Genomic DNA, 27,495 nt, shown 5'->3' with positions numbered 1-27,495 from the left:
AAAAAGTCATGCTTGTTAATCCTGGTTTAAATAAAATTAGCAATATCCTGCTTTTCTCATCAGCAAATGTATTTTTTTTCTTCTGATTCCTTTCTTGTTCAAGGAAGGAATGTAGTTCATTATAAGTCATTCTTTGTGACAGTGATGAAATCGTAGTGATGGTGTCATATTAAATGATTGTTAATATCTCAAGATGAAGAAACAAGAGTCACTGTTCTTCTTGGATCCTCCAAGAAGCATATATAAAAATGTACTGTATGTATAAGAAATTTATTCCAGGAATAGCCTGTGAATGATAAGGAACAGGCATGAAAGGTTTTGTACCAGGATGAAGATCAGATGCCTATGCAGGAAGAGAGAAGGAAAATGTTTAGGTACAGTGAGAGCAGAAGTTCATTTTAATTTTAAAAGGTTATAAAATTACCACTTTTCCCATAGTTGTCTAGGAGTAAGACAAAGAGCTGCTGAAACTGCTGTATTGTTTTCTAACTACAAAATGACATCTGGTTCCAAATTATCTTTTTCTGTCACTATGATCTTTCATCTGGAGGAAATGGGAAGATTATAAGGTGAAGCACCAGCATTGCTCTTTAGGACTCCAAATAGGAGACAGCGTCATCTATCTCTTTTGCATTGTATTTGCTAAAACTCAGTCACAGGCCTACCCAAGTTTAAGGAAGGCTGGAAAATATCTTTGGGATAGTGGTTAGGTGTCCATTCCACACTTGGGATTTCTTTTGTTAAAAAACATGAAAATACTTTCTGATAGACAAGTAAAAGCCAACATCATAGCACTCATATTCAAACATAGCAGGATATGCAATGCTTCATTTTATACAGAGTGGCCATAAATGTGCCCATTAAAAAAATTAAATTAAATTGCACATGAATTTTATGGCTACCCTGTAATATTTTCCAATAACATGGTGTAGGAAATGGATAGAAATTTTTAATATAAAAAAAGAAATTTTTAACATAAAGAAGCTAAATATTGATGCTTCATAAGGTGAAAAATGAGGTTAAATGGCTTGTCTGATCCACTGTTAGTATTTCCTTTCACAGAAAAAAATTTTTTAGATAGAAATAGATTTGTGCATTGTTCATATTTGCTGAGTTTCAAAAATAGTGCAATTTTGTTTGTGCTTGTTCTAAATATTACGTATAAGACTGTAAGCAAGTGGAAATGATGTTTTGAGTAAGGAATATCTATATCAAAGCTATATTCTGGGTCAGTCAACGTATTTTCAGGATCCACCAAATACTCATGTACATAAAAGAGAAGGGCCTCCTGGGAGAAAGCACCTGTGGTGTTTAGAAAAATAAATGCAGTTTATATATTAATTTGCCCCATCTCATTAGAGCTTACCATTTCTGGGTAATATGGGAAATATTTTTTATCACAATAAACATTTTACAATGATATGGTGGAAAATTTAATCATTTGATTCATCATCATTATCATCTAAAACAAACTAATAATTTCCTCTGTTGGTTCAGAAACTAAAAAGGAACTTCCCTGCTAGGTCAGTGACCCCCCAAATTAAGGTATTCATAGAGAAATAAAATATCCAGATCACACTAACACTCAATGAGTTGCTAATGTTTTGATTTTCCATGGGAGGATATTAATAAGAAAAGCTGCTACAAATACCATTTACCATACTAGTCACTATTATTGCATGAAGAAATGCTGTTTGAATGTGAAATTGTAAAAAAGAAAACTCTGACAAGACATAGTCTCTTAAATGGGAAAAATAAGCCTAGCTAAAATATTCTATCATGGATATTTTCTTTTTCATCTTTTTCTCTTTCCTCATCTTTTTATTATGGTCATCACCATCATTACTATTAACATTAATTTTATCGTGGACCTGTGAAAACTTCATGACACATAGGCACGCAGATTAGGAATGCATTTAGATTCACTATGTCATAAAAATAAAATTACTAAAATTTCCCGTATACTAATATCTCAGTTATTTAAAGGTTATAGTTATCCTTTAGCTAATTTTAATTTTTAAGTGTTTCTAACAAGCTATATATACATAAAAAGAATCAAACCATAATTATGTCTGAAACTAAAGTACTTTACCAAAAAAAAAAAAAAAACAAAGAGATGTGCACATTCAGAATGTAGTTATGTTTTGCACAATCTTCCATCAAATTCTTAGAGAAGATTTTGTTTGTTAACTCACTCAAAATTAGTAGAAGACTTGCATAAACTATTCACAGAGGAGATGAGTGACTGTGAAGAAAACTTCTGAAAGTTATGTTTATATTATGATTAGAAAGCTGAAAAATCTCGCCATTCATGGTCATTAGAAGCAGACAAAAGACATCTAGAATTTTATTGTAGTTCCTAACTGAATCAAATGAATAATACTATAATTGATGTAGTCACAATTTTTCTAAGTTTTTGAAAATGAATCCCTGAATAATGCTATAATGAATGTTCTAATAATAATCCAAAATTTTGAAGAAATAATTAAATTATACCCTATGCCTTCAGCGTAACCATGCATTAAAAATGGACACCACAGAAGATTAAAATGAGTCTTCTGCTCTATTATAGTGGTGAGAGCACCAATTATGTGAAAGAATTGAAGTGCAGTTGGGCAAATAATGGGTACCACATGGAATGGTAATCTCCCATTTCCCATCGAAACTCATCAACAGTTTGAAGAAGGAGGGAAAAAAAAGAAGAAAAAAATGTCTGTTTTCTGGAGACTATCTATCCTGATTGTAAATGAGTCTTGGACAACATGCCAATCAACCGTACATTTGAAATTGTGTGAGAGAGCATAAATTGTCCTTTACTGGAATCATTGGTACAAAATAATGATAGTCATGTAAACGCGCATTAGAATTAATATAATAAGAAGGATATGCTAGGTCTTAATTATCCTTAATTTCGGTCACTTGAGAAACTTTGTGTGGAGAGTGGCAGAGACGTGAATTTTATTCAAAAGGAGAAGTATAAATTCAAAGTGCTGAGGTTTCAAGTGTGAGTTTTCACTGTTAGGAGCCCTTAAAAACCACACACACACACACACACACACACACACACACACGTGGCTTTCTGTGTCCTTGTGCACCATGCATTGCACCTTCATTATCCATATAAAGAAAAAAGAGCTTGACTTCCTATGGCAATGAGACGCTATTAACTGCCTTGTGATATGGCATAAGTCCCTGCTATTTCTATGCATTCAGTTTAATAATACAGAATTATTAACATCACAAAGGCTCAAACTCTCACATCCTTCCTTTTTCCCTTTCTTCTTTGTCTTTTTCCTTCAAAAGTTCCTCTTTATCACCCCCTCTCCCTTGCCCCCTTTTCTATCTCATTTCCTTCCTTGTTTCTCATTTTATTTAATCTTTTATTTTTTCTTAATAACGTCCCCGTTCAATAGATCATGAAATGAATGTGAGTCACAATAAAGTTACTCATGGAAAACTGTGTTTCCAATAATAAAATTTTGCAGTGATGTATTGTTTATAATATTTCAAGTTTCCTTTCTAATGGTGGTGCTTATAGTGTTGGATGATTATTTAATAGTTATAATGCCATTATAAGACAGCCTTGCACATATCAAACTCTATTACATTGTGTACTTAGAAATGTTCTGGATGTGATAGGAAACTGAACCACAGTGTACCTGCAGTTTATTCAGTGGAAGACTCGTCCGTAAGCCACTTGAAAAATTATTTCTCAGCAATGTGGGTGGCCCTTCTTTGTTAGAAAGGCCTCTTATAACAACATAGTTCACGGTAATGCAATAGTCACATAAAGATCTTGTGTTCATTACCTTCCTTTAAAAATGAATTTTGTTGAGATGTAATTTATGGTCATCTCCTTTCAATGTACAGTTTGGTAGCTTTGATCAATGTATGATTCAAGATATGGAATATGTCCAGCATGCCCAGCTCAATCTCCACCCCAACCCTTATCTAATCTGATTTCTTTTCCTATCCATTTGACCTCTCTAGAATATTATGCAAATGGAATTACACAAAATACAGCTTTTAGTAACTGTACTCTATTACATAGCATAATGCTTTTGAGATTCACTCATGGTTTGATGCTTTTATTACTTTTATTTTTTAATTTGTCAGCAATACTCTAATATTCCATTTCATAAATGTGTACACTTTGTTCATCTGTTCATCAGTTAATGGACATGGGGACTTTTTCTAGATTTTGGTTGTTGTGAAAACAGATATTATAAACATTTTTGTAGACATTATATATCTCTTGGTTAAATACCTAGAAAGGATAGTTCTGTGATGAACTGTTCATATGTTTAACTTCATTAAAAAATGCCAAACTGTTTTCTAAGTGACCATATCATTTTTCATTCTGACTCAACTATTTTTAATTATTATTTTTTCTGCACACAACCATGGCCATCTATTAGTTTGGGTATTTTTTTTTCTCCTGAGTAAAGAATCAGGATCTATAATTTTACCTGTAGAAATATACTTAACTGAGGTCTTTATAATAGAATATTGGAAATTGAGACTGACCTGAAAAATTGGAAATGCATCATCATAATTTGTAGCTTTAGGGAACAAAATCCAATGTAGTAGCCAAATGTGCTTTCTAGGAAAGATTTCTTTGTTAAGCCTTTTTATATTTATGATAGCATTCTTATCAAATGAATTCTTCTAACTGCAAACGCCATTCACTTCATCATCTTAGCATTCTAGTGGCTGCCTTCTTTTGGATATGTGTCTAATTCAAACTTCGCTGTATTAATCTTAAAAAGTAAGTCTTTGAAAGTAATCAGGGAAAACAGAGGCATCCAGGTGTCCAGACAGACAGATGCAGCATCGGAAAGTAGTTTTGTCTATGCCTGGGTGATAAACATTCTGTGTGTTTGGTTGTGAAGTGCGGAGAGGACAAAAATCAACTTCCTTTACAACTACCTTTACACAATATAATTTTTTTGGAAAGGCTTTTTGTTTTCTTTTTCCTCTTTGCCTAGGATATTTGAATGTCCCCTTCTCCAAGCAGAGTTTCAGTTTTTCTGTTTCATTTCAAAAGTAGTTGGTCTTTGGCTGCTTGGCTGCAAAATGTATTCTTGTTCAGTCTGAAAGAATTTTAATCTTCCAGCTTAAAAATGTAACCTAATGAATGGACTAATCCTTGTTTCTGCTCTTGCAGTCAAAAAAAATCCAAGCCCACCTGAAGGAACTTCGTTATGGGAAGAAGGATTTGTTATTCAAGGTGAGCGTCTTTTTCCCTTTCCCTACCAACTTCCTATCCAATATCTAAATATCAAAAACATTATTTCTTTTACATATAATTTCTGGACTTTGTTTTTTTTTTTTTTTTTTTTTGTGGTTTTTGGCCGGGGCTGGGTTTGAACCCGCCACCTCTGGCATATGGGACCAGCGCCCTACCCCTTTGAGCCACAGGCGCTGCCCAATTTCTGGACTTTGTTAAAAATTAGGGTTTTATTTGACTACATTGAAGATGCTTGTCTTTTATTGCCTGCTTGATTTGCAGAGATCATTGCAAGTCATGCTTTTAGGTACACTTTTGATCAAAGGCCGGCCTCATTCGATAGTGTTTAAAGTCCATTTATAACTCTAACTACTTTAATTCAACACCAAAAATATTGTCTTTTGGAATATTTACATAAATTAGAGAATATATTGAGGTGGTTTCCAGAGATAAGGTTCACTGCTGACCTAGTCCTGACTCCCAGAAACCCCTCAGTCAATCTCTTTATTATTCAGAGTTGTCATCTTTAATCATTACTAATTGATTTTGGTTGTTGACACTTTTTCCTTTATAAGACTATGCAGTCAAAACCTTATGAATACTCACCGATAGGCATCGACTGCAACTGGGGAATACTGTGTACTCGATAGTGGTTCTTCAAAGATATCGGATTCTTAATCCTTGGAACTGGTGAATGTTTTCTAACATGGGAAAAGAGAATTTGCAGATGTGATTAAGTTAAGGATGTGGCGATGAGAAGATTTTCCTTATTATCCAGGTGTGTTCTAAATATAATCATCACCATGAGTCCTTATATGAGGGAGGCAAAACGTCTACATGATCACAGACGCAGGGGAAGAAAAGATAAGGAAACAGATTTTCATTTACAGCCTCCAGAAAGAACCATTCTTGCCAACACCTTGATTTTAGCTCCATGAGATTCATTTTAGGTTTCTGGCATCCAGAACTGTAAAAGGACAAATGTATGTTGCTTTAAGCCACTAAGATTATTGTAATTTGTTATTGCCGCAAGAAAAAACTAGCACAGATACTTTCTTTACTCCCTCTTGAGCAGGGTAGATAAAAGGCAGGTATTTCTAATTGTACTTATATATCTGCTTTGCCAAATGCAGTAAACTGATAAAGCATAATGCTTTTAGTGGGAAGAAAGGTAATTTGGTGAAAATAAATGTAAATTATTTAATATGTAATATTTACTTTAGAAAACATTTAAACTACAACAATCACCTCAACCAATGGCATTTAGGTTTTCAATAAAGAGGAATGAGTACTTATTTATTGCTTGGGAAAGCCTGGAATTTTTCTAATGAGAACTACATGAAATTACTTCTCTTATCCAGTACCTTTACTTTTGGCTTAGCGTCCTAGGATAATGCCTCTATTATGGCAACCAATATTTATTCAACTCTCATTCCCTGATAGGAATGAATCTGAGTACATCTTCCCATTTGATCTTTCATAAATACACTTCCTGCCGTGCGCTTGGCTTTATTTATAACAGGATATTCCCTATATCCCGAACACATTCTGAATTAATTCTCACAGGTGCTTACCAATCTTACTTCCCAGCACTCAGCTCATTTTGTGTGACAAATAGATAGGAAAAAGTGAGAAACCCAAAGCCTTTGCGTTCTGTCTTTAATCCTTCATCTGGAGATACTTGAACTCAGGGTATCTTAACTCTTGCACTCAACCTGGCTTGAGCTTTCAGAGTCATCAACAATAAATGGTTGACATTAAAAACAACACAATGAATGTGTATGCATGTGTGTTTGCAAAGAGATTTCGAGTTTTCTATAGATTAACTTAATAAGGTCAGAAGTGCTATAAAATAAATTCAAGTTCCCTAGAGCTTTGGAGTTATAGGTATTAAGCTGATTTATACAAAGATTAGAGGCGATTTCAAAGTGTTTGAGTTTTAATTCTCAAAATGAAAGCTTTTAGAAAGAAAAAGTGGGAAAAGAGTCAGGACTACTCAGCGACTTATATCTTTTCAAGTTGACAGTAGGTTACTAATTTATCATACTTCAGATATTACTTAGATAAGGATGTGTTTAAAATCTTTATGATGTAAAAATGAGACATATTACTTGTAAATCTTGTTATTTCATGTCAATTTGAGGAGAACATATATATGAAATTGTACAGGAATGGATGACAATTTTACATGAAGTGGGGTGCCTTTAGGGTATAAGTCTCCCCCAAAGGTGTTTCACGGTAAATATTTTTGTTAGTTCAACAATGAGTTAGGAGGCATGATGAGTTTAGAATGTATTCTGTAGCTCAAGGATATTAGCAAGACCCAGGTTTGTTTTTCATTGTCTCCTGCATCTCAATCATTCCGTTTCATGATCCTCAACTTGCTGATTTATTTTCTGCTCTGGTTCCTCATTTGTATCATGATGGTTGCTAACGATCTGGGTGTTGTGTCTCGTGGGCACAAAGTCCAGGACATAAGGGAGGCACTTGGTTTTCAAAATCGTTATTTTTATGAAAGAATTTTTTAAGAAATCTCTCCAAATTAGGTCATGCATCCATGCAAAAGTAAAATCTTTGCATTTTTAGCTTCTGTTGTGAAAATGGTTTCTTTTAGATATAAAACAAAAAGAAAGGAATTGCTGAGGCAGGTGTCCAACAGTTTTCTGCGATAACGTATTCATCCACAATTCTTGATGACAACAAGCTTATCTGATTTGCTTAGTACTATATCCACAATGCACTATTTAAGTCTTGAATATACTCATATGTTGAAGAAATAAATAGGTAGATAGATAGACAGATAACCGGCTAGCTAGCCAGAAAAATGTGTCAGGCAAAAGGACAGAAGAAACGTACCCAAATAGCACCAAAGGCAGATACATTCACCTATGCCTCTTTGAAAATGATTGGAACTTTGCTGAACCTGAAACCAGTGGTTGAAGATTCTATTTCAAGTAGTTTTCCCGTAGGATACGTTCAGTTTTGAATAAACTTGATGGTTTTCAGTAAATGGGAACTTTGAAGGAGTAATGCTTGCTGCTGAAGCATTTGCATTTTAACCTAAAAATGATGGCATGTGATGACAATTGAAAGGCATGATGATAAATTCAGTGTCCTTGTTAAAGCTTGAGAGCTGGCTTTTGCTTGGGGAAGACTACCAGTAATCTTCAGCAAAGATTCTCCGCTAAAGAGAGAGGTGAGGCTAATCTATTAGTTGCTTAAGACTTGCACGGCTTGGTCTCATCTTTGATCCCATGTGGAGCTGTTATTCTGTAGACTTGCAATCCCCACCCCCTGGGCCATGGACTGATAGGACTAGTCTGTGACCTGTTAGGAACTGGGCAGGGCAGCGCAGCAGGAGGTGAGGAGCGGCCAGAGAGTGAAACTTCATTTGTATTGACGGTTAGTTGCTCCCAGTGGCTTGCATCACCACCTGAACTCTGCCTCCTGCTAGATCAGCAGCAATGTTAGATTGTCACAGGAGCATGAACCCTACTGTAAACTGCACATGTGAGGTCTCTCGGTGACACTCACTTTATGAGACCTTAATGCCTGATGATCTGAGGTGGAGCTGATGGCTGAGGCTGTCTAATTATATGGAAACAAGCTCAGGGCTCCCACTGATCTTGCTTTATGACTAGTTATATAATTATTTTATTTCATATGTTACAATATAAAAATAATAGAAAATAAAGTGCACACTACATGTGATGAATTTGAATCATCCTGAAACCTTCCCCTACCCTGGTCCATGGAAAAATTGTCTACTCCCCTGACTGTGCAAAAAGGTTAGGGACTGGTGCTCTAGTGTACCCAGCAGCTCTTTGAAAATTTTGCAATTATATATTTTTTTAAATTTCCTAACAATTATTTGTTCATTGTAGATAAATTTCAAAAATGTCAAAAAGTGTAATGCCAAGACACAACACTTAAAATACCATCACTCACAAGAAATTCAAGCAGTGTTTTGAAATATTTTGTATTTCTATTTCCTTTTATATGAGCCATACCTGCCATGTGATTGATCACAATAGGAAAATATGTGAATGCACACATATATCTTAATATAATTTTAAATCACCAAAATTGCCTTTAATTTTCATTTTTTTGTATAAATTTAAATCTATAATCTTCTATGATGTAGGTGACTTAACTGTTCACTTATCTTTAACCTGTATACACATATATTTGTGATGGTTTTAATTTGCATGATGAAAAATGCTTTCTTATTTTTAATGAGTTATAGTTTTGTTTTGTTTTGTTTTGTTTTGTGGCCGGGGCCAGGTTTGGACCCACCACCTCCGGTATATGGGGCTGGCACCCTACTCCTTGAGCCATAGGCACCACCCAATGAGTTATAGTTTTTATGGAACATGTATCTAACTCTTAAATAATTCATCAAAGCTTTGGAAAAATGTTAATATTATTAATATTTAGTACACTCCACTTTCAAGAGAATTATGACAGTTTACCATTAGTTCTAGAAGAAGCGGAAAGCAGGTTGAGTTTAAGTAAGATTTCTTTTGTACTGGGCATATTCATTAAAAAAACAAAAATAAAAAAGTAGGTAAGTAGTTATATAAATGAATAATTACAATAAAATATTAACAAACCTTTTGTGTGATTATTATAAAGTACAAATTGTTTGAATTTATAAAATTGATTATTGGCCATTTGAACATTCACTTTAAAATTTGTCATTTAATGCCCTTTGCTTTTGTTGTATTTATTTTTGGTAAATTCAAAACAATTTCTGCAATACTCCTTTGCAGCCAAAGATATCAACTTCCCTATTGAGCTAGGTAATGCAAGACAGTTTGATGGCTTTGCCATTTTCTTGTTACTTATTGAATAAAACATATTTAGTAAACTATGTGTCATTTTGGTTGTTTTCATTAAAATAGTGTTAAATCATTGCCTTCAAGGAGTTTATTATATTCTAGTGACTAAAGTATACTATAGTGGTAAAGTTGGCTCTCTGTATCCACTGGTTCTGTATTGGCAGGTTTTTTTGGGAAAATCGTAAAAGTAACAATAAAAACATACAATAAAATATGGCATAACAACTATATGCCTATTATTTCTGTTATATTAAGTATTATAAGTAATCTAGATATGATTTAAAATTTGCTGAAGGATATACATAGACTACACTCATATGATACGCCATTTCATAGGTGGAACTTGAGTATCTGCAGAATTTGATATCCATCATAGGGCTCCTGGAACCAGTCCCCACAGATACCAGGAGATGACTGTCTCTATTTGACTTTCGATACTTTACCCAGGGCTGTGATATACATTATTTCATCAAGAAACGTTTACACTTAGTTGGATCCTTCAAAATATTTACTCGTAAAACCAATTTATTAGCAGGTTGAAATCATTTCCATGGATTTTTATTTTATATTTATTTTAAATAGAACTAATTTGTTGCATTATCATGAGTTTATTTCATAGGATTTTATAGTTAATTTTTTGATAACTAACTATTCCTCCTGGATATGCTCATGCTTTTAGATAAAAAAACTGCCTTAATTATGCTGGAATGTGTCATAATAGACCAGATGTACTCTTTCATTCTGAAATTCAAACTTCAGAAATTGCATGGATTATCATTAGTATTTTGTTTCTGGAAAGTTGATATATACAACTTGGTATCTCCTTTGTCATCTGGTCCTGAAAACAAGGACATTGCTGCATGAATTTCCATGTATGCTTACCAAAAAGTGTCATAATTTCCAGATGACTTGAATCATCTATAACGGAATTTGGTGAAGCAGTCATGCCTTAATTTTTAAACTCTTGAGTAATTTAAGGTAATTTACATGCATCTGTCTCTCATTATTTTGTACTAATCTCATACACATGTTAAACCAATTTTTAATGAGCAGAAGGATTTTCAGTACCATTTACATGTTACAAGTGTCCATTTATTTCCAGTTGAATGGGGTATGGTGCCATTTGGCATCTTGCATAAGAGGTCTGAGGAGTTACTGATTTCAATTTATACCATGTTTATACAAGATGTAAGATTTTCAAAACATGTATTTGTGTCTCAAAATAGCATAATGAGTCAGTTAAGGGAGGTGGTACTCTCTTCTTACCAAGAATTAGAAAAGTTGCAGAGACGTTACAAGAGTTATTCTAAATCACAGGACTGAGATGGTAGATGGCCAAGTTTATTCTAGTTCAAGTCCTGGACATTACTATATCTCATTTTTCGAAGTATATTTCTATGTCGTATCTTAAGGTTATTTAGAGATAATATTATTTTGGAAATATGTTCTAATCACTTCTTGGCCTTTTTGCTAGAATCAAGTGTAGAAATACTTTCTAATGTCCTCACAGGTCAAATAGGAAGGCTGGAAGTAAAAGCTTTATGACATAAGAGAAAGGCTATAATAACTATGGGTAACTCAAATGTAATGCTTTTCTTTAAAATCATAAGTACTTTAAGCAAAAAAAAAAAAGATATTTTTAGTTTAGAATTGGGAATCACTGGACACAGAGGTATCCTTCTCAAGACTTTCTTGTATTATTGTGATCACTTTACCAATTTATTGAATCAACTGGTTAAGAGTATTTTCTCTGTGTCAGAAATAAGGGAAAATTCATTGCTTTCTCAATATCAAGCCAAAGTTTTAGGCTTAATGTTTGTAAAGTTTAAAGCACAAAAGCCGACTAACCTTATGTATTTATTTTCATTACTTACCAGACAATGGGGTAGAGATACAAATTTAAAAGGTCATACTTCTTATTTATTGGAACTCATGACAAATTAAACTTCAATAATAGTTATATTTTGCTCTAAAAACTATGAGTATTCTTCAAATATGTAGAATTGCTAAAAGTGCTGGACTTTTAAAGAGAATTTGGGTGAGGAAACCACGGTTAGAATTCATCTGTGATTACAAAACTTCAATGTAAGTTTCCTGACTCATGTTTATGTTCATTTATTTATTCTAAAAATAAAAATTTAAAAGTATTTATTGTGCATGTGTTATGTGTTATCCATCAGGCTTGTAGCAAAGTGTTCCTTCTACCCTGTTTTCCTGAAAGTAAGACAGTGTCTTATTTTAAGGTGTGCTTCCAAAGATGCGCTAGGTCTTATTTTCAGGGGACGTCTTATCTTTCCTGTAAGTAGGTCTTATTTTTGGAGGATATCTTACTTTCGGGGAAACAGGGTACCTGAGTAGGATTCCTTTATGTTTTAAATGAGGGACGTCGAGTCGATCAACATAGTTCTGGGAGATATTGACTTCCTAGAATTTGTTCATAATTTTGTAGATTTGTACAAAACAATGTTTTTGGAGAGAAGGTTGTAAAATGTATCAGATTATTAAGTGGCATCTGTGCATCTGAAGTTTAACAGTTTAGGAACCCTTCCTCTGTACATTGCCCTTGATCTTCTGTCCTTTGAAGGACTTTTAAACAATGGTACGAAAGGACTTTGACTGGCTGTCTTTGGATATAAATCATACTTACTCCACATTTGAGATTTTCTTTTCTTACTCTGTTTACTTATTTAAAAATAGAATATGCTCTATAGCTGCTAAGCTTGTGGTTGCATTAGTACTAATTTTGAGAACATGCTCATAACTTTAATAATATGTTCCCATTTTAACCTTTTTTATTTATTTTATTTTATTTTTACCTTGCAATGATTTTAATTGATAATGCTGTATTGTATACTTGAAATTTGCTAAGAGAATAGATCTTTCTTTTTTTCGAAACCAAATGTCCAATCTTTTTTCTTTATTAAATTATAACTGTGTACAATTATGGGGCACAATGTGCTGATTTGATATACAATGTGGAATGCTTAAAACACACCAATTAACACAACCATCATCTTACTTACTTATTTGTTGTGGTAGAACATTTATACTGTACTCTGAGTAGTTTTGAAGTGTCCCATTGCATTATGCACGCTAGGTGAGTAGATGTGGAGAGAGGGGAAAACTTCTACACTGCTGGTGGGATTGCAAACTAATATGGTCTTTTTGGAAAGAACATTTTTACTTTTTAATTTTACCCTGGCATATTATATAACATAGCATTGAAAATAGTATATTTTAGGACTTGTCAATCTGTTTAAATTTAGAACTGCAAACATGTTTGTGTGTCCTTCCTTCCCCCACCCTGTGCTTATTTCCAGCCTTGACAGTAGGTCCCAGTGCCCGTTCCCAGTGTTTGGACATAGCCTCAAACTCTGTCTCATGTTAAGATTTGAAGCCCTTCCTAAAAAGCTGTCAGGGTAGTTCTCAAGACAAAACCCATTTGCCATTTCCAAATGAACTGTAAATATTTTGTCTATACCTCGTCTCCAACCTCTAGAGAGTTATTCTACCAGGATTTGTTTGTGATTGCCTTACTATTGCGGTAAATATTGTTTATTGTATTTATAAAGACTTTGTAGAGAAGTACATGTATGCGAAAAAAATGTAGAATAAGGTACAAGCCAGAAAGCTTGTCCCAAAAATAAAAATGAAGACAATTAACTTTCGATTGACATTTCTCCCTGCTCCTGAGAGGGTGGGTTGAGCTTTGAATGACTGATCTTTCTCCCATAATCTCGTTCTATACGGGAGGTTGCGTGTATGTCTTGGCTTAGCAGCTGCCCTTGCAGTGACAGGGGCCGTCAGACTTATACCAGGTATAGTGGACTTACATATTTCCCTGCATGGAGCAAATACAGAGCAATAGTGCAAATATATTTTAGGAAAAAAAAAATCATTCTCCTTGTGGAACTTGCCTGAACTATTGCTATTTCAGTTTGAGGCACCACTTATCACAGGGAAAATGTAAGTTGTAGGCATTTGATTTATTCACTCTTTCTTTAGGTCTCAGATGATGATGTCTTTATAAAAATTATTATTTTTTTCAATATGAGACATCTCTTTCTACTGAGCACACGTAAGGTTGAACAAATGTTTCTGATCAGAGGTCATTTAATGTTCTGAAATTACACATTAGAAATGATGGCCTTTTGTGGAGTAAAATTTGGGTACCATGGAGCTACAGCTTATGGACATACTTCATCTTCAAATAGCTCTCCACCATAATTAAAATATGAAACAATTGGCTAGGCACCTGTATCTCAATGAGTAGGGCACTGACCACATACACTGAGGGTGGTGGGTTTCAACCCGGCTTGGACCTGCTAAACAGCAGTGACAACTGAGACCAAAAAATAACCAGGCATTGTGATAGGTGCCTATAGTCCCAGCTACTCTGGAGGCTGAGGCAAGAGAATCACTTGAGGCCAAGAGTTTGAGGTTGCTGTGAGCTGTGACTCCATAGCACTCTACTGAAGGTAACACAGTGAGACTCGGTCTATAAAAAAAAAAAGAAAAAAACAATTGTTTTAATATTTCTATTCTAAACATAAATGTTCATTTTGAATATAAAATAAAAAAGAAATAACAGTGAAGGAATCATAAAGTAATTTAACTTATTTTACGCTTTTTTTTTTATTTTTATTTTTTGCAGTTTTTGGCCAGGGCCAGGTTTGAACCCGCCACCTCTGGCATATGGGGCCAGCACCCTACTTCTTTGAGCCACAGGCACCACCCCTTATTTTACACTTTTTAAAAGTGCTTTGCTTTCTATATCCTTTGTCTCTATGGTGACGCCGATATAATTTCAGAAAACAAGAGCAAATTATTGTTTTCTTTTGAAAATTTCTTCTTTTGGCAACACATTTAAATGTTGTTTTATGTCATGACAAGAGACATTTTAAAAGAATGTGAATTTACTTGATTTATTTCACTTCATTACTGTTACTGAGTTACAAGAGTTTCTATGAATCTACAGTGAATAAGAAGAGAAGACAACTGCCTCTTTAGGTCCTGCATAGAAGGCTGTTGCATTGTAGGTGTGGTGTGAAAAGAAAAAATAAATAAAATAAAATAAAGGAAGTAAAATAATTTAAAAAATGCTTCAGCAAGTTCAGGGCAATTTAAATAATGTTTACAAAAAAATGTAGAGCCCAGGAAACAAGAGCAGAACCTGTAAGTAGTGTACAGGGGAAGTCTTTTATCAGTGGCCACGTTATGAGTGAAATCATCGCACGTGGAGAGGTCTTTTTAAAGACATATTTCATGTATCTTAGCCTCATCATGGTTATTTGGACTTGAAGTACCCTGCTTGAGAAATAAGTCAGAACAACATATTTTATAAAATTTCAAAAGCATAGAATCTTCACATTGGCAGGGTTCACAACAGCTTCAATTTCAGTCTCTTGAAAAATATAGGCTAATTTGCTAACAGCATTGCCTGCTTATAAATATTCAGTGAGGTTCACGGTATTCTAGAGCAAATTTTTTCCTCTTTACACAATTGTAACATTTGTAGAATTCCCCTCTCTCTTCTGATTTTAACATACTTACCTGATTCTCACAGAGATAGCAGACTCCTGTCTATGAAGTGATATTTGTTTTGGCCCATTGTCCACTTGGTTTTGTTCATTCTTTAATTTGTGTCTCTACCTGTCCTTTTTATTCTACATATTCACTTCCCTAAGCTTCCTTCAGAGGAAGAATTTAAGTTTATGGCAATTTGTGGTTGTAAATAAGGATAGAAATCTCCATACTGTTTTCCATAGAGACTATACTAATTTACAACTCCACTGACAGTGAATAAGCACACCTTTTCCTTTGCATCCTATAAAAATCTGTTGTTTTGACTTTTTAATAGTGGCCTTTGTGCAGAGAGAAGGTTACATCTCCTTGTGGCTTCAATTTGCCTTTCTCTGATGATTACTGATTTTGAACATTTTTTCTATGTCTATTGTCCATTTGTCTATCATCTTTTGAAAAATTCTGTTCATGTCTTTTTTGCCCATTCCTTAATGGGATTGTTTCATTTTTTTTCTTGCTTTTTGTTTGAGTTATCTGTAGATTCACAAAACTGGTCCTTTATTAGATCTATAGTTAGTGAATAATTTCTCTTGTGCTGTAGTTTGCCTGTTTACTCTGTTGATTATTTCCTCTGCTATGCAAAACCTTTTGAATTTAACTAAGTCTCAGTTATTTATTATTGTTGTTGCTGTATTTGCTCTTGGGATCATACGCCTAAATGCTTAGCCTAGGCCAATGGCTAGAAGAACTTTAATGATCTTTTCTTCTAGAATTCTTATGGTTTCATGTCTTACATTTAAGTCATTTATACACCTTGAATTAATTTTTGTATATGGTGAGAGATAAGGGCCCTATTCCATTCCTTAGCATGTATCTATCAAGTCTTCTTCTTTTTTTTTTTTTTTTTTGCAATTTTTGGCCAGGGCTGGGTTTGAACCCACCACCTCTAGCATATGGGGCTGGCATTCTACTCCTTTGAGCCCCAGGCGCCTGCCCGTCTATCAAGTCTTCTTAGCATAATTTATTGGATAGGGCTTACATTCCCAGTGTACATTTTTGTCTGTTTTATTCAATATCAGTTTCATTGCTATGTTGTCTACGTCTCTACTTTTATCCATGTACCGTACTGTTTGGGTGACCACAACCTTATAAACTTTATAAGCTGAAGTCAGGTAATGTGATGCCTACACTTCATCTACTGAATTATTTGTCTGTTTCTTCCTGCCTAGTAAATGTAGCTTGCTCTGATATAAAGGATACATGATTGAAGAGAAGAGATCTGGATTCTCTATTAGCTCTTTCACTTACCTACATATTAAACTTGAATCAAGTCACTTTGCTTGTTGGATACCAATTTTTTGTCAGTAAAATATGGATAAGATTAGTAATATACACACTTCAAAGTTATGCAAGCAGATCAAATAAGATTACATGTGTTTATGCATCTTAAAAAAGATTTCATACTAGGTCCATTATCAATGGACTGCTTGTTTTACCCAGGGAAATATACTTTGTAAGAAATTAGCAGCTCATTTTTTCGTAGTCTAAATAACTATTGTTTTAATCTTCATAAAAGAAAAATGCAATACCTGTTCTTACTTCAGAACCTCATACTTCCCAGTCACTGTGATAATGTTGAACTGTACTCCAGGCCATTTCCTTCCCTTTTAAGATATGGAGCCACTTTGGAAGTCAGGGGAAGGGCAGTTCATTCCCTATGTTATCCACAAGTATATTAGTTTCATTTACTTATAAACAAAGGCAAAATATCCTGAGAACCATCAAAAGAAAACACAGCTCATGATTTTTAGTATTTATGTGGCAATCAAGGGTTGAAAACATAACTTTTAATAAATGAACTATTGAGATATACATGTATTTTCTAAATACAGTTTTTACATGAGTTTCTTTATTAAAGAAAAGAAATCATTGTAGATACTATGAACTAAATGTAATTTCTTACTGCACTTACAATTGACCATTGTCTACAGACAGACATCTGAAAGATTATATTCTCAATTTCAACAGCCATTAACATACTATTTGTCAGAATCATACTCAGAAATTCTCTCTAATCTTCCATGCATAAGTAGCCTTCACTATAATAATTTGGTTTTATGCTACATTTTATCATGGATAAATTTGATGTGCTTATACACTGATAATTTATTCATTAAAATTTTTCAAAATCTGTTGAAATAATATTGATAATAGTCCTCTGGATTTTTTTTTTTTTTAATTGCATGAAACTATGTGAACTCAATCTTACACCACTTCCTTCTTCGTGTATTGAGTTTGTTTTTAATTTAAATGGATTGGGAGCAATGATGATCTCATGTTAATATTCTAACTCATTTAAACTCCTTTGTTTGTATACTACTTGGATTTTAATATTACTCTGCAAGAATTCAGTAGCCAACCAGCACAGATTATATGTGCAACTCTGGCTGTTTTCATAACAATATTCAGCTTTACCTGTACTAAATAAAGATTCTCTGTGGATGTTTCACAATTTTAACATGTGTGGGAAACACCTATGGATCTTATTATAAAGAGATTCTTATTATTATTGTTCTCTGGGTTTGGGAGGTGACTTGATTCTGCATTCTAAACAAGCCTCTAAAATCTCTAAGGACATTTTACATTGTGAGGCTCAGCTATTTAATTAAACTGATTTGAAAGGGTTTAGTTTCTCTCTCTGTTTTCCCTTCATTTTAATATTCTACAGACACTATATTAGAACCACCACTTGAAATTGAGTGATCTGAATTCCCTTTTAGCTATTTTAAATTAACTTGCTAGTGTTTCTTTTAGAAGTACAAAAGTATGGACTTCTGAAGGAGGACATTTGTATTTAGTATTGAATGTTTTTTTTTTTTTTTTTATTCCACATAGTTGACATTTGTTAACTGGCATAGGATAAACAAAGCCAGATGACAGATTGCCAGGCCCTGAGTCTAGTAAGGGAGATGGGATAATTTACAATCAATTTTAATACAGCATGGTAAATGTTTTGTAAGTATTTTATCCAGCACTTTTAGGGAGGCTCGCTATATCACAAGGTAGGCTGCCACCACCTTGCCACAAGCTTCATGGAAAAGTGAGTTAGATTCTACATAGAAGGCATTGCACCCATGTTTGGTAGGTACTCACTAAATACAGTTATTTATAGAAGGAAGAGAAAGGAAAAGAAGAGTCAATTATTATGTAAAGAATGCTGTCTTTATTGAAAAAACAGTATAACCAATTTAATATGGTTTAGACATAAATCACTATTTAATAGTAAATTTTCATAGGAACTTGCTGAAATGTACGGTGCATGTGGAAATAAGTAATAAAGAGATTGGGAAAATAAATTGATGCCAAATCATGAGAGTCATTAAGGGTGATATTAATATGCTTTAGAGAAAAATGTTTGCAATTTTATGTATAGTGCTTCTCTTTGCTGTTAGGAATAAAGTCTCAAGCACCTTTGTAAATATGGAAATCAGCTGGCAAGTACTTCTCAGATTTGTCCTTCTCTTCCCATGAGGCCAATTCATGGCTTATCTTTCAAACAAAAGGACCTGCCAGCAGCAAGTTGGCACCATGCAAGTGCTTCCTACCCATCAGCAGGCCCACTGGTCCTGGTTCTATATTTTTCTTTGGTTTACTATCAACTGAAATGTCTTTTGACTTTAAGGTGAATATAGAAAAATAGGCAAGAGATGAGGAAGCTGATGCATTATACTCAGAAAACCGAGCAAAAAAAATAAAACACATTAAAATCTAATATTTTCATTTTTCTCTTTAATAAGGAATTTAATGAGAACGGAAACTATATTGCTAGTTAATGAGGTATAACACTTTTCTCATTTGAAGTTATCTAGTTGGACATGAAAGGGGCATAGACTCAAATATTCTGGGTAATCAGGAAAACAAATGGGAGCACTTGGGTTGGTCGTCCTATTTTAGGCATTTACTAAGTTTGTGTCTTATTCACAACTGGGCTCATTCTGTCTTCAATCCATACGAGGCAAAATTACACAGTCTTTAAATGCAGAAATTCTGTATCCAAGCCTGAGGTGTGAAAGATTGACATTGTCAGTTACACATGAGTTTGTGTAAGTAAAAGTAACGTGCATATTAACCTCATTTGTAAAAAAAAATTATGGGTGACTTCTATATCATATAGTTATTTTAGAGTTTAAGGAGTTCATACATGTAAATTTTCTCAACCTCAGGTTTTCAATTTCTTCATCAATAAAATTGTGGAAATTCATAGTTTTTTACAATTCCTAGCAGAGAAACAAATGCTCTTTGCATCTTAGCCCTTGTTACCGTCCACATTTTTCCTCATTCTCTTCATTCTCTAGAGCTTCTTGTTTCAATCAGAGAAAATACACTTGCCCCACTGATCTTCCTCTCTGCTGCTTTTGCCCTCTGAGCTCAGTGTCCCATGCTGTGTTCCACTGTGATTATCCGTCAGTCACCTTTCTCTATGGGGCTACCAGTTGCTATTTTTGAAGAAGTTCATCTAATATTAATTTATTCTAATTTATTTTACTAGTAAAACATTTACTGAGTGCCACTGTCTTTGTATTAACTACCTTCCTTACCTATGAGCCATAAACAAAAAAATAAATAAATAAGCTATAGTTTTGCTTTCAAAAAGTTTGCAAATAATGTAACAACTGTTATTTCAATCATCGAGTGTGGCACAATGTACTATTAGCTCACCCACACAAACATGGTCACTCTCCATCCTTACAGTAACCCTTTACGGCAATTCTTTCCAAATGTTTTGTACATTAGAATCAACTGGAATCCTCTTAAAAAGTCTAAAGCCAAGAGAACAGGCCAATTAAATATAAAATGTTTGGGGATGGGCCAAAGACATCAACTGTTTTGAAGCTCACGATTGAACTAAATTGTGCTGGTAAGTAGGGGAAAGCTGCTTTAAGGTCAGTTGCAGCACTTACCATCCCAGATTTTAGATGAGGTTGATGTTGCTCTGTGACCTCAACTAGGACCCAATGCTTCCTAATATTGTATGGTATAACTTTATTTATGTAAATGAAAGTTATCAAACTATACATATATGCATCTATCTACAGGAATTCATATACACACATAAACATCCTTATAAAATGTGCATATAGAGAGAGAAAGAAAAAATAAATACTTGACAACTGGTATAGGAAATAGAACAATGGAAAACCTACTGACAATTTGAAGATGTTTGGCCCTGGGATGTTATGGTTGGTGCCCTGAAGAAACATTTTGAAGAGAAACTGAAATTTGAACTCAGCTTGGAAAGGCAAATTCATGTACAAGTGCAAGAACTGGCAAAGTTCCTTTGTGGGGAGATGAAGCAGCCTGGACAAGTGACCCAAGACAACCAGATAGACAGCACAGGAGTTTCAATTTGGCAAATAGTAAAAAGAGCCAGTGCTGACCTGACAAAGCTGAGGGCTGGAGTCAGAGCTGAAAGATGTGCTTAAATCAAGTATAAAGTATAAAGGCTTTAAATGTGACTACTTATTAAAGCTTGCTGAATTTGATTGAAGATTACTAAGTAGAGTCAACTTGAAGGCATATTATTTGCTCACACGTACCTTTATGTCTAGTATGTTGCAGTATAAAGCAGGAACTCCCAATTCTTTGTAAATCTGTGCAGTGAAATCCTAAGTTCTTTGCAAGCTGGAAACCACATTTCAGCATTAATTGCCAGATGCCACTGGCAAGAAACACATTTCCCTGAATAGACTCCTATTTACCAGTTCCAGAGATTAGCAATATAATTGGATGTCAAAATGCATCTTTTCCGAATCTTTCTCCACTCCTCCCTGCTGTTTTCATAATGGAAAAAGCTGAAAGCAATGAAGTAGGTGATGTTACTTATTCTGGAACTCAGGAACCCATAGTAACATGGAAAGATGTTTCCAACATGAGTGCGTATTTATGAACGCACAGAAAAGTTATTGTAAAATTTTCCTTCTACATATTTTCTGTATTCCCCCATTCTTTGTGATAATTCATGATCTCTTTCTGTCTCCGGAGTCACTGACAGAGCTCGCTGAGTCTTCCCACCTCCAGTCTGTACCCACCCTGCCAAAAGGAGGGTTGTGTGTTTAGATTTTAAATTTGCGTATTTTCCCACTCCCAAATGCACATTACTTTCCCAATCCTGATAGAAATAGGTTCAACCTTCTTTTTAGAAGACGTTGCAAGGCTGTGTATGAACAGCACCCCCCCATTCCTACAGTCTTATCGGCATTCACAATTTGATAATAGAGGTCTTGCATTTCTCATCGTTTTCTATTTCTTATTTCTTTTGTTTTTTCTAACATTTTCCTTTTCCTCCCATGCATTTCTAGGGGTTCTTCACATTATTAATTTTTACCAATTTTTAAAAATATTTTTATTGAGATGTACCTCACGTAATATAAAATACATCTATTTCAAAATACAATTCCATCGGTTTACTATATCTGCGGGATTGTGCAACCATCACTAGAATTCAATTTTAAAACATTTTTTTCACCACAAAAAGATGCCCATATTCTTTAGTAGCCATTGCTTATTCCTTTATTCTCCTTTTTTTTTTTTCCTTCTACCCCTAGTCAACAATGAGGCTAATTTTTAATTCCTGAATGTTTTCATATGTTGGACATTTTGTATAAATAGAATCATACAGTATTCTGTATTTCTAACTAGATTCTTTTTTCAGCATATTTTCAAGATCCATTTATGTTATTCATGTGTTAATCCTCTGTTCATTTTGCTGTCACATAATATTCAATCGGATGGGTGTATACACTTGGTTTATCTATTTTTGGATTATGGACTTTAGGGTGCTTCCATTTTTAGATATTATAAATAATGCTGAGACAAAATATATGTAGTTCTTTTTTGTTATCCAGTCTAAAAATTTTCAGCTTGTGATTAAATGGATTGTTTAGTCCATTCACATTTAACGTTATTAATGATATAATGAGGTTGTGTGTTACTTTTTTCAATTTTGTTTTCAGTAAGTCTCATTGACTATTTTGTTATGCCTATGCTGTCTTCTTTTGTATAATGTGATGATTTATAATATAACATTTTAATGTGTGTCATTATATTTATATTCTGTGAATTATATTCTGAATGGTTCCTCTAGGACTTACAATATACTTCATAAATAATCAGATTTTACTTCAGATTTATACTGTCTTGCTTCCAGTGAAGGTTAAAAATCATAGATCTATTTGTCCTCCATATTTTTATTTTGTAAAATGTTCATACATATTAAGGATGTGTATATTGTCATTCGTCTTTTTTTTTTTTGGAGTTTTTGGCTGGGGCTGGGTTTGAACCCACTACCTCCAGTATATGGGGCCAGCGCCCTACTCCTTTGAGCCACAGGCAGCGCCCTGTCATTTGTCTTTTAAAGTAGCTGAGAGAAAAAGTAGAATAGGCTGGAAGTAGTGGCTTACTCCTGTAGTTCTAGCACTGTAGGAGGTTGCAGCTATGAGGACACCACTGCACTCCAGCCAGGGAGACAAAGCAAGACCTTGTCTCAAAAAGAAAAAAAATTGTGGAATAAGAGTATAATTTTAGAATTTGATTTATTGACTTTCTTATTTATAATTTCTGCTTCTCTTTATTCCTGGGAATTGAAATATTATTGTTATTTTGTTATCTAATTCAACTTTTTCTACATCTTTTGCATGCTATTATTATCAAATATATTTCTACATGTCACAAGTATATATTTATGCATCTCTATATATTACAACTACATGACATGTTTCTATATATGTATTCACTCTGTGTATATATATACACATATAATACACGCATATATAGTTTTATGCAATTATTTTTATTTTATACATATTTTTAATTATTTTTAAATATTTTTAATTATTTAAAAAAACAACAAGAAAGATATGCAATTATAGGTTACCCTTGAACAATAGGAGGGTTAGGAGGGCTGATCCCCTGCACAGTCACAAATTCACATGCAATTCTTAACTCCCCCCAAACTAAGTACCAGGTAGTAATAACCTACTGTTGACCAGAGCCTTATCAATAATGTGAACAGGCAATTAACACACAATTTGTATGTTATGTGTGTTATAAACTGTATTCTTACAATAAAGTAAGTTAGAGAAAATAAAATCTTATTAAGAAATTCAAGGGCTGGTTGCAATGGCTCACACCCGTAAACTCCGTGAGGCCAAGATGAGTGGATTGCTCTGTGCTCACAGGTTTTAGACCAGCCTGAGCAAGAGCAAAACCTCATCTCTAAGAAAAAATAGCCGGGCATTGTGGCAAGTGCCTGTAGTCCCAGCTCTTTAGGAGGCTGAGGCAAGAGAATCGCTTGAGCCCAAGAGTTGGAGGTTACTGTGAGCTATGACGCCATGGCACTCTACCAAGGGTGACAAAGAGATAATTCATCTCAAGGAAAAAAAAAAAAATTCATAAGGAAGACAATATATATTTGCTATTATTCATTAAGTAGATGTGGATCATCAGAAAGGTCTTTGTCCTCATCATCTTCACCTTGAGTAGGCTTAGGAAAAGTAAGAGGAAGAGTTGATTTTGCTGTCTCTGGGGTGACGGATAAATGAGAAAGAGGAAGTGGAAGGGGAAGCAAAGGATGGAGACACCCTCAAGTATAAGCTGTATGGAAACAAAAATTGAGTGTAATTGCATCTATGCAGCTCAAACCCGTATTATTCCATGGTCACCTGTGTACTATCTTTTTGTATTGTTTATATAATTACTTTTATCACTGTTCTTTCTTTTCTATATGTATTTGGATTATTAATGTCTTTCATTACTTAGTTCAGTCTATAAAAACTTCTTTTAGCATTTCTGGTAAGGCAGACATGATAGCAACAAATCCCTGGTTTTGCCTTTATTTTGCCTTTATTTTTCAGAAATAGATTTCCTGGAGATAAAATTTGAGGGTGGCATTTTTTTTCCTCTAGCATTATGAATACGGCATCACATAGAATTCTGGTCTCTATCATTTCTCATGAGAAGTCAGCTGTTAGTCTTGTTGGTGTTAATTTTTGCACATGCTAGGTTGTTTTCCTCTAGCTGCTTTTAAAAATTTCCTTTTATATTTCCATTACATATTGACTATGATATATATTGGATTTAATCTCTCTGCATTTATCTTATTTGAAAATTTTGAGCTTGTAAAATGTGTTAATTTTTTTCTTCATATATTAGAAATTTTCAACTATTAATTCATTAAATATTTTTCTACTTACTTTTTGGTCCTGTCTTCCTGATATTCCCATTACAGGTGTATTAGTATTTTTAGTGATATCCCATATTTCTTTGGCACAAAGTTAATTTTTCTCTCTGTTTTTCCTCAACTGCATTATCTCTGTTATTCTCTCATCAATTATCCAGATTTTTTCTACCTCTAGGTCAAATATATTGCTGAGCACGATTAGCAAATTTTTATTTTTCATTTAGATATTGTGCTTTCAGTTTAAAATTTCGCATGTTGTTCTTTTCAATAATGCCAACTTCTTTATTGCTATTTCCTATCTGTTAAGATGTTCTCATTCCTTCAATTAATTCCTTAAGTATTATTTACTTCATTTCTTTGAACATATTTGTAGTAACTTTGAATTTCTTGTTTTCAGTACCCACCACCTAAGCGACCTCAAAAGTCATTTTTATTGCTTTTTTGATTTTATTTACCCTGTGTATGAGTCCTACATTCCTGTTCCTTTGTTTCATAACATTTTTGTTGAAAATTGGATGTTTCGGTTGTAACTGGGTTATAGCTTTCATGTGAGAGCCCCAAATTATTTTCATAGTAGGACTGAGTACATTGGGTACTTTTTCTTCCATTCTTGAGATACTTTACCAAGAAGAAGATGTTCCAACTCCATCCATGTAAACATGAAAGAGGTAAAGTCTTCATCTTTCTTTAGGCTGCATAATATTCCATGGTGTACATGTACCACAATTTATTAACCATTCGTGGATCGATGGGCACTTGGGCTTTTTCCATGACTTAGCAATTATGAATTGGGCTGTAATAAACATTCTGGTACAAATATCTTTGTTATGCTGTGATTTTTAGTCTTCTGGGTATATGCCCAGCAGAGGAATTACAGGATTGAATGGCAGATCTATTTTTAGATCTCTGAGTGTTCTCCATATATCTTTCCAAAAGGAATGTATTAATTTGCATTCCCACCAGCAGTGCAGAAGTGTTCCCTTTTCTCCACATCCACGCCAACATCTCTGGTCTTGAGATTTTGTGATATAGGCTAGTCTCACTGGAGTTAGATGGTATCTCAAAGTAGTTTTGATTTGCATTTCTCTGATGATTAAAGACGATGAGCATTTTTTCATATGTCTGAAGGCTGTGCGCCTGTGTTCTTCAGAGAAGTTTCTCTTCAAATCCCTTGCCCAGCCTGTGATGGGATCCCTTGTTTTTTTCTTGCTAATGCGTTAGAGTTCTCTGTGGATTCTGGTTTTTAAACCTTTATCAGAGATATAATCTGCAAATATCTTCTCCCATTCTGAGGGCTGTTTGCTTGCTTTACTTACTGTGTTCTTGGCTGTGCAGAAGCTTTTTAGTTTGATCAAGTCCCAGTAGTGTATTTTTGAAGCTGCTTCAATTGCCTGGGGGATCCTCCTCATAAAATACTCACCCTGACCGATTTCTTCAAGGGTTTTTTCTGCACTCTCCTCTAGTATTTTTAAAGTTTCATGTCTTAAGTTTAAATCTTTAATCCAGTGAGAGTCTATCTTAGTTAATGGTGAAAGGTGTGGGTCCAATTTCAGTCTTCTGCAGGTTGCCAGCCAGTTCACCCAGCACCATTTGTTAAATAGGGAATCTTTTCCCCACTGAATGTTTTTAATTGGCTTGTCAAAGATCAAATAACGGTAAGTAGCTGGATTCATCTCTTGGTTCTCTATTCTGTTCCAGATATCTACTTCTCTGTTTTTGTGCCAATACCATGGTGGGATTATACCTGCGGTGCATCTTACAGGAGTATTTGCGAAACTTGGTAAATGTAGAATGTAAATGTCTTGGCATAGTAACTGAGATAATGCCAGGAAGGCTATGTTAACCATTGTGATGAAAATGTGTCAAATGGTCTATGAAGCGAGTGTATGATGCTCCATGATCATATCAATGTACACAGCTATGATTTAATAAATAAATTAATTAATTAATTAATTAATTAATTTTTTTTAAAGAGTTTCTGTAGGGGAGAAGTTTCTGGAAAATAAAATTTTTTTTCACGGAAAAAAAAAAGAAAATTGGATGTTTCTGCTAATGTATTTGTAGAAAATCTCAGTTGCAGTGTTCTCCTCCTGAGACTTATGTTGTTATCATTTGCTGGCCCCTCTACTTTTTGTTTGTTTGTTTAGTGAGTTTGCTAAACAAACTACATAAATTTTATTTCTCTTGTGTCCTCAAGGGTGTTTCTGCTTATGTTCCCCTACCCCTTGTTTTCAACATTTGTAAGTATTAGTCAGGGAAACTTATGGATTAGCATAAAAAAACTTTGTTTAAAAGTTATTCTTTTTTTTTTTTTTTTTTTTGTGGTTTTTGGCCGGGGCTGGGTTTGAACCCGCCACCTCCGGCATATGGGACCGGCGCCCTACTCCTTGAGCCACAGGTGCCGCCCTTAAAAGTTATTCTTAAACATCATTTGCCAGTTAGATTTTCAGCCTTTAGTGCAATACCTCTTTATGACTTGGTAACTATGCTTAGTTTAAGAAACTTGAAAGTTTGTCTCATGTTTATTAAGGAAGTAGTGGCTTAGACGTTTTCTCTCCATTTCCTTCTGAGTTAGCATAACATTGGCATGCATACAATCTTCTAGATCCTGAGGGATGAAGAGGTTTATTTCTGGCTATGCTTCCTGGGAGTTGTCCCTGGAT

At 34.2% G+C, this 27,495-nt stretch overlaps 1 protein-coding gene across 1 annotated transcript in view; it reads left to right on the top strand.

The window, feature by feature from the left end:
* LUZP2 (leucine zipper protein 2) overlaps nucleotides 1-27,495 on the top strand; it is a 489,127-nt gene that overhangs the window by 358,392 nt on the left and 103,240 nt on the right. The window contains exon 7 of the mRNA XM_053562887.1: nucleotides 5,168-5,230. Within this exon, the coding sequence (XP_053418862.1) occupies nucleotides 5,168-5,230 (63 nt within the window). The remainder of the gene's footprint in view (nucleotides 1-5,167; nucleotides 5,231-27,495) is intronic.

The sequence above is a fragment of the Nycticebus coucang genome, chromosome 14 (genome assembly GCF_027406575.1).
Source record: "Nycticebus coucang isolate mNycCou1 chromosome 14, mNycCou1.pri, whole genome shotgun sequence".
Classification (NCBI taxonomy): domain Eukaryota; kingdom Metazoa; phylum Chordata; class Mammalia; order Primates; family Lorisidae; genus Nycticebus; species Nycticebus coucang.
Note: the sequence above shows the minus strand (reverse complement) of the source record. Positions and strands in the feature narration are given on the sequence as shown.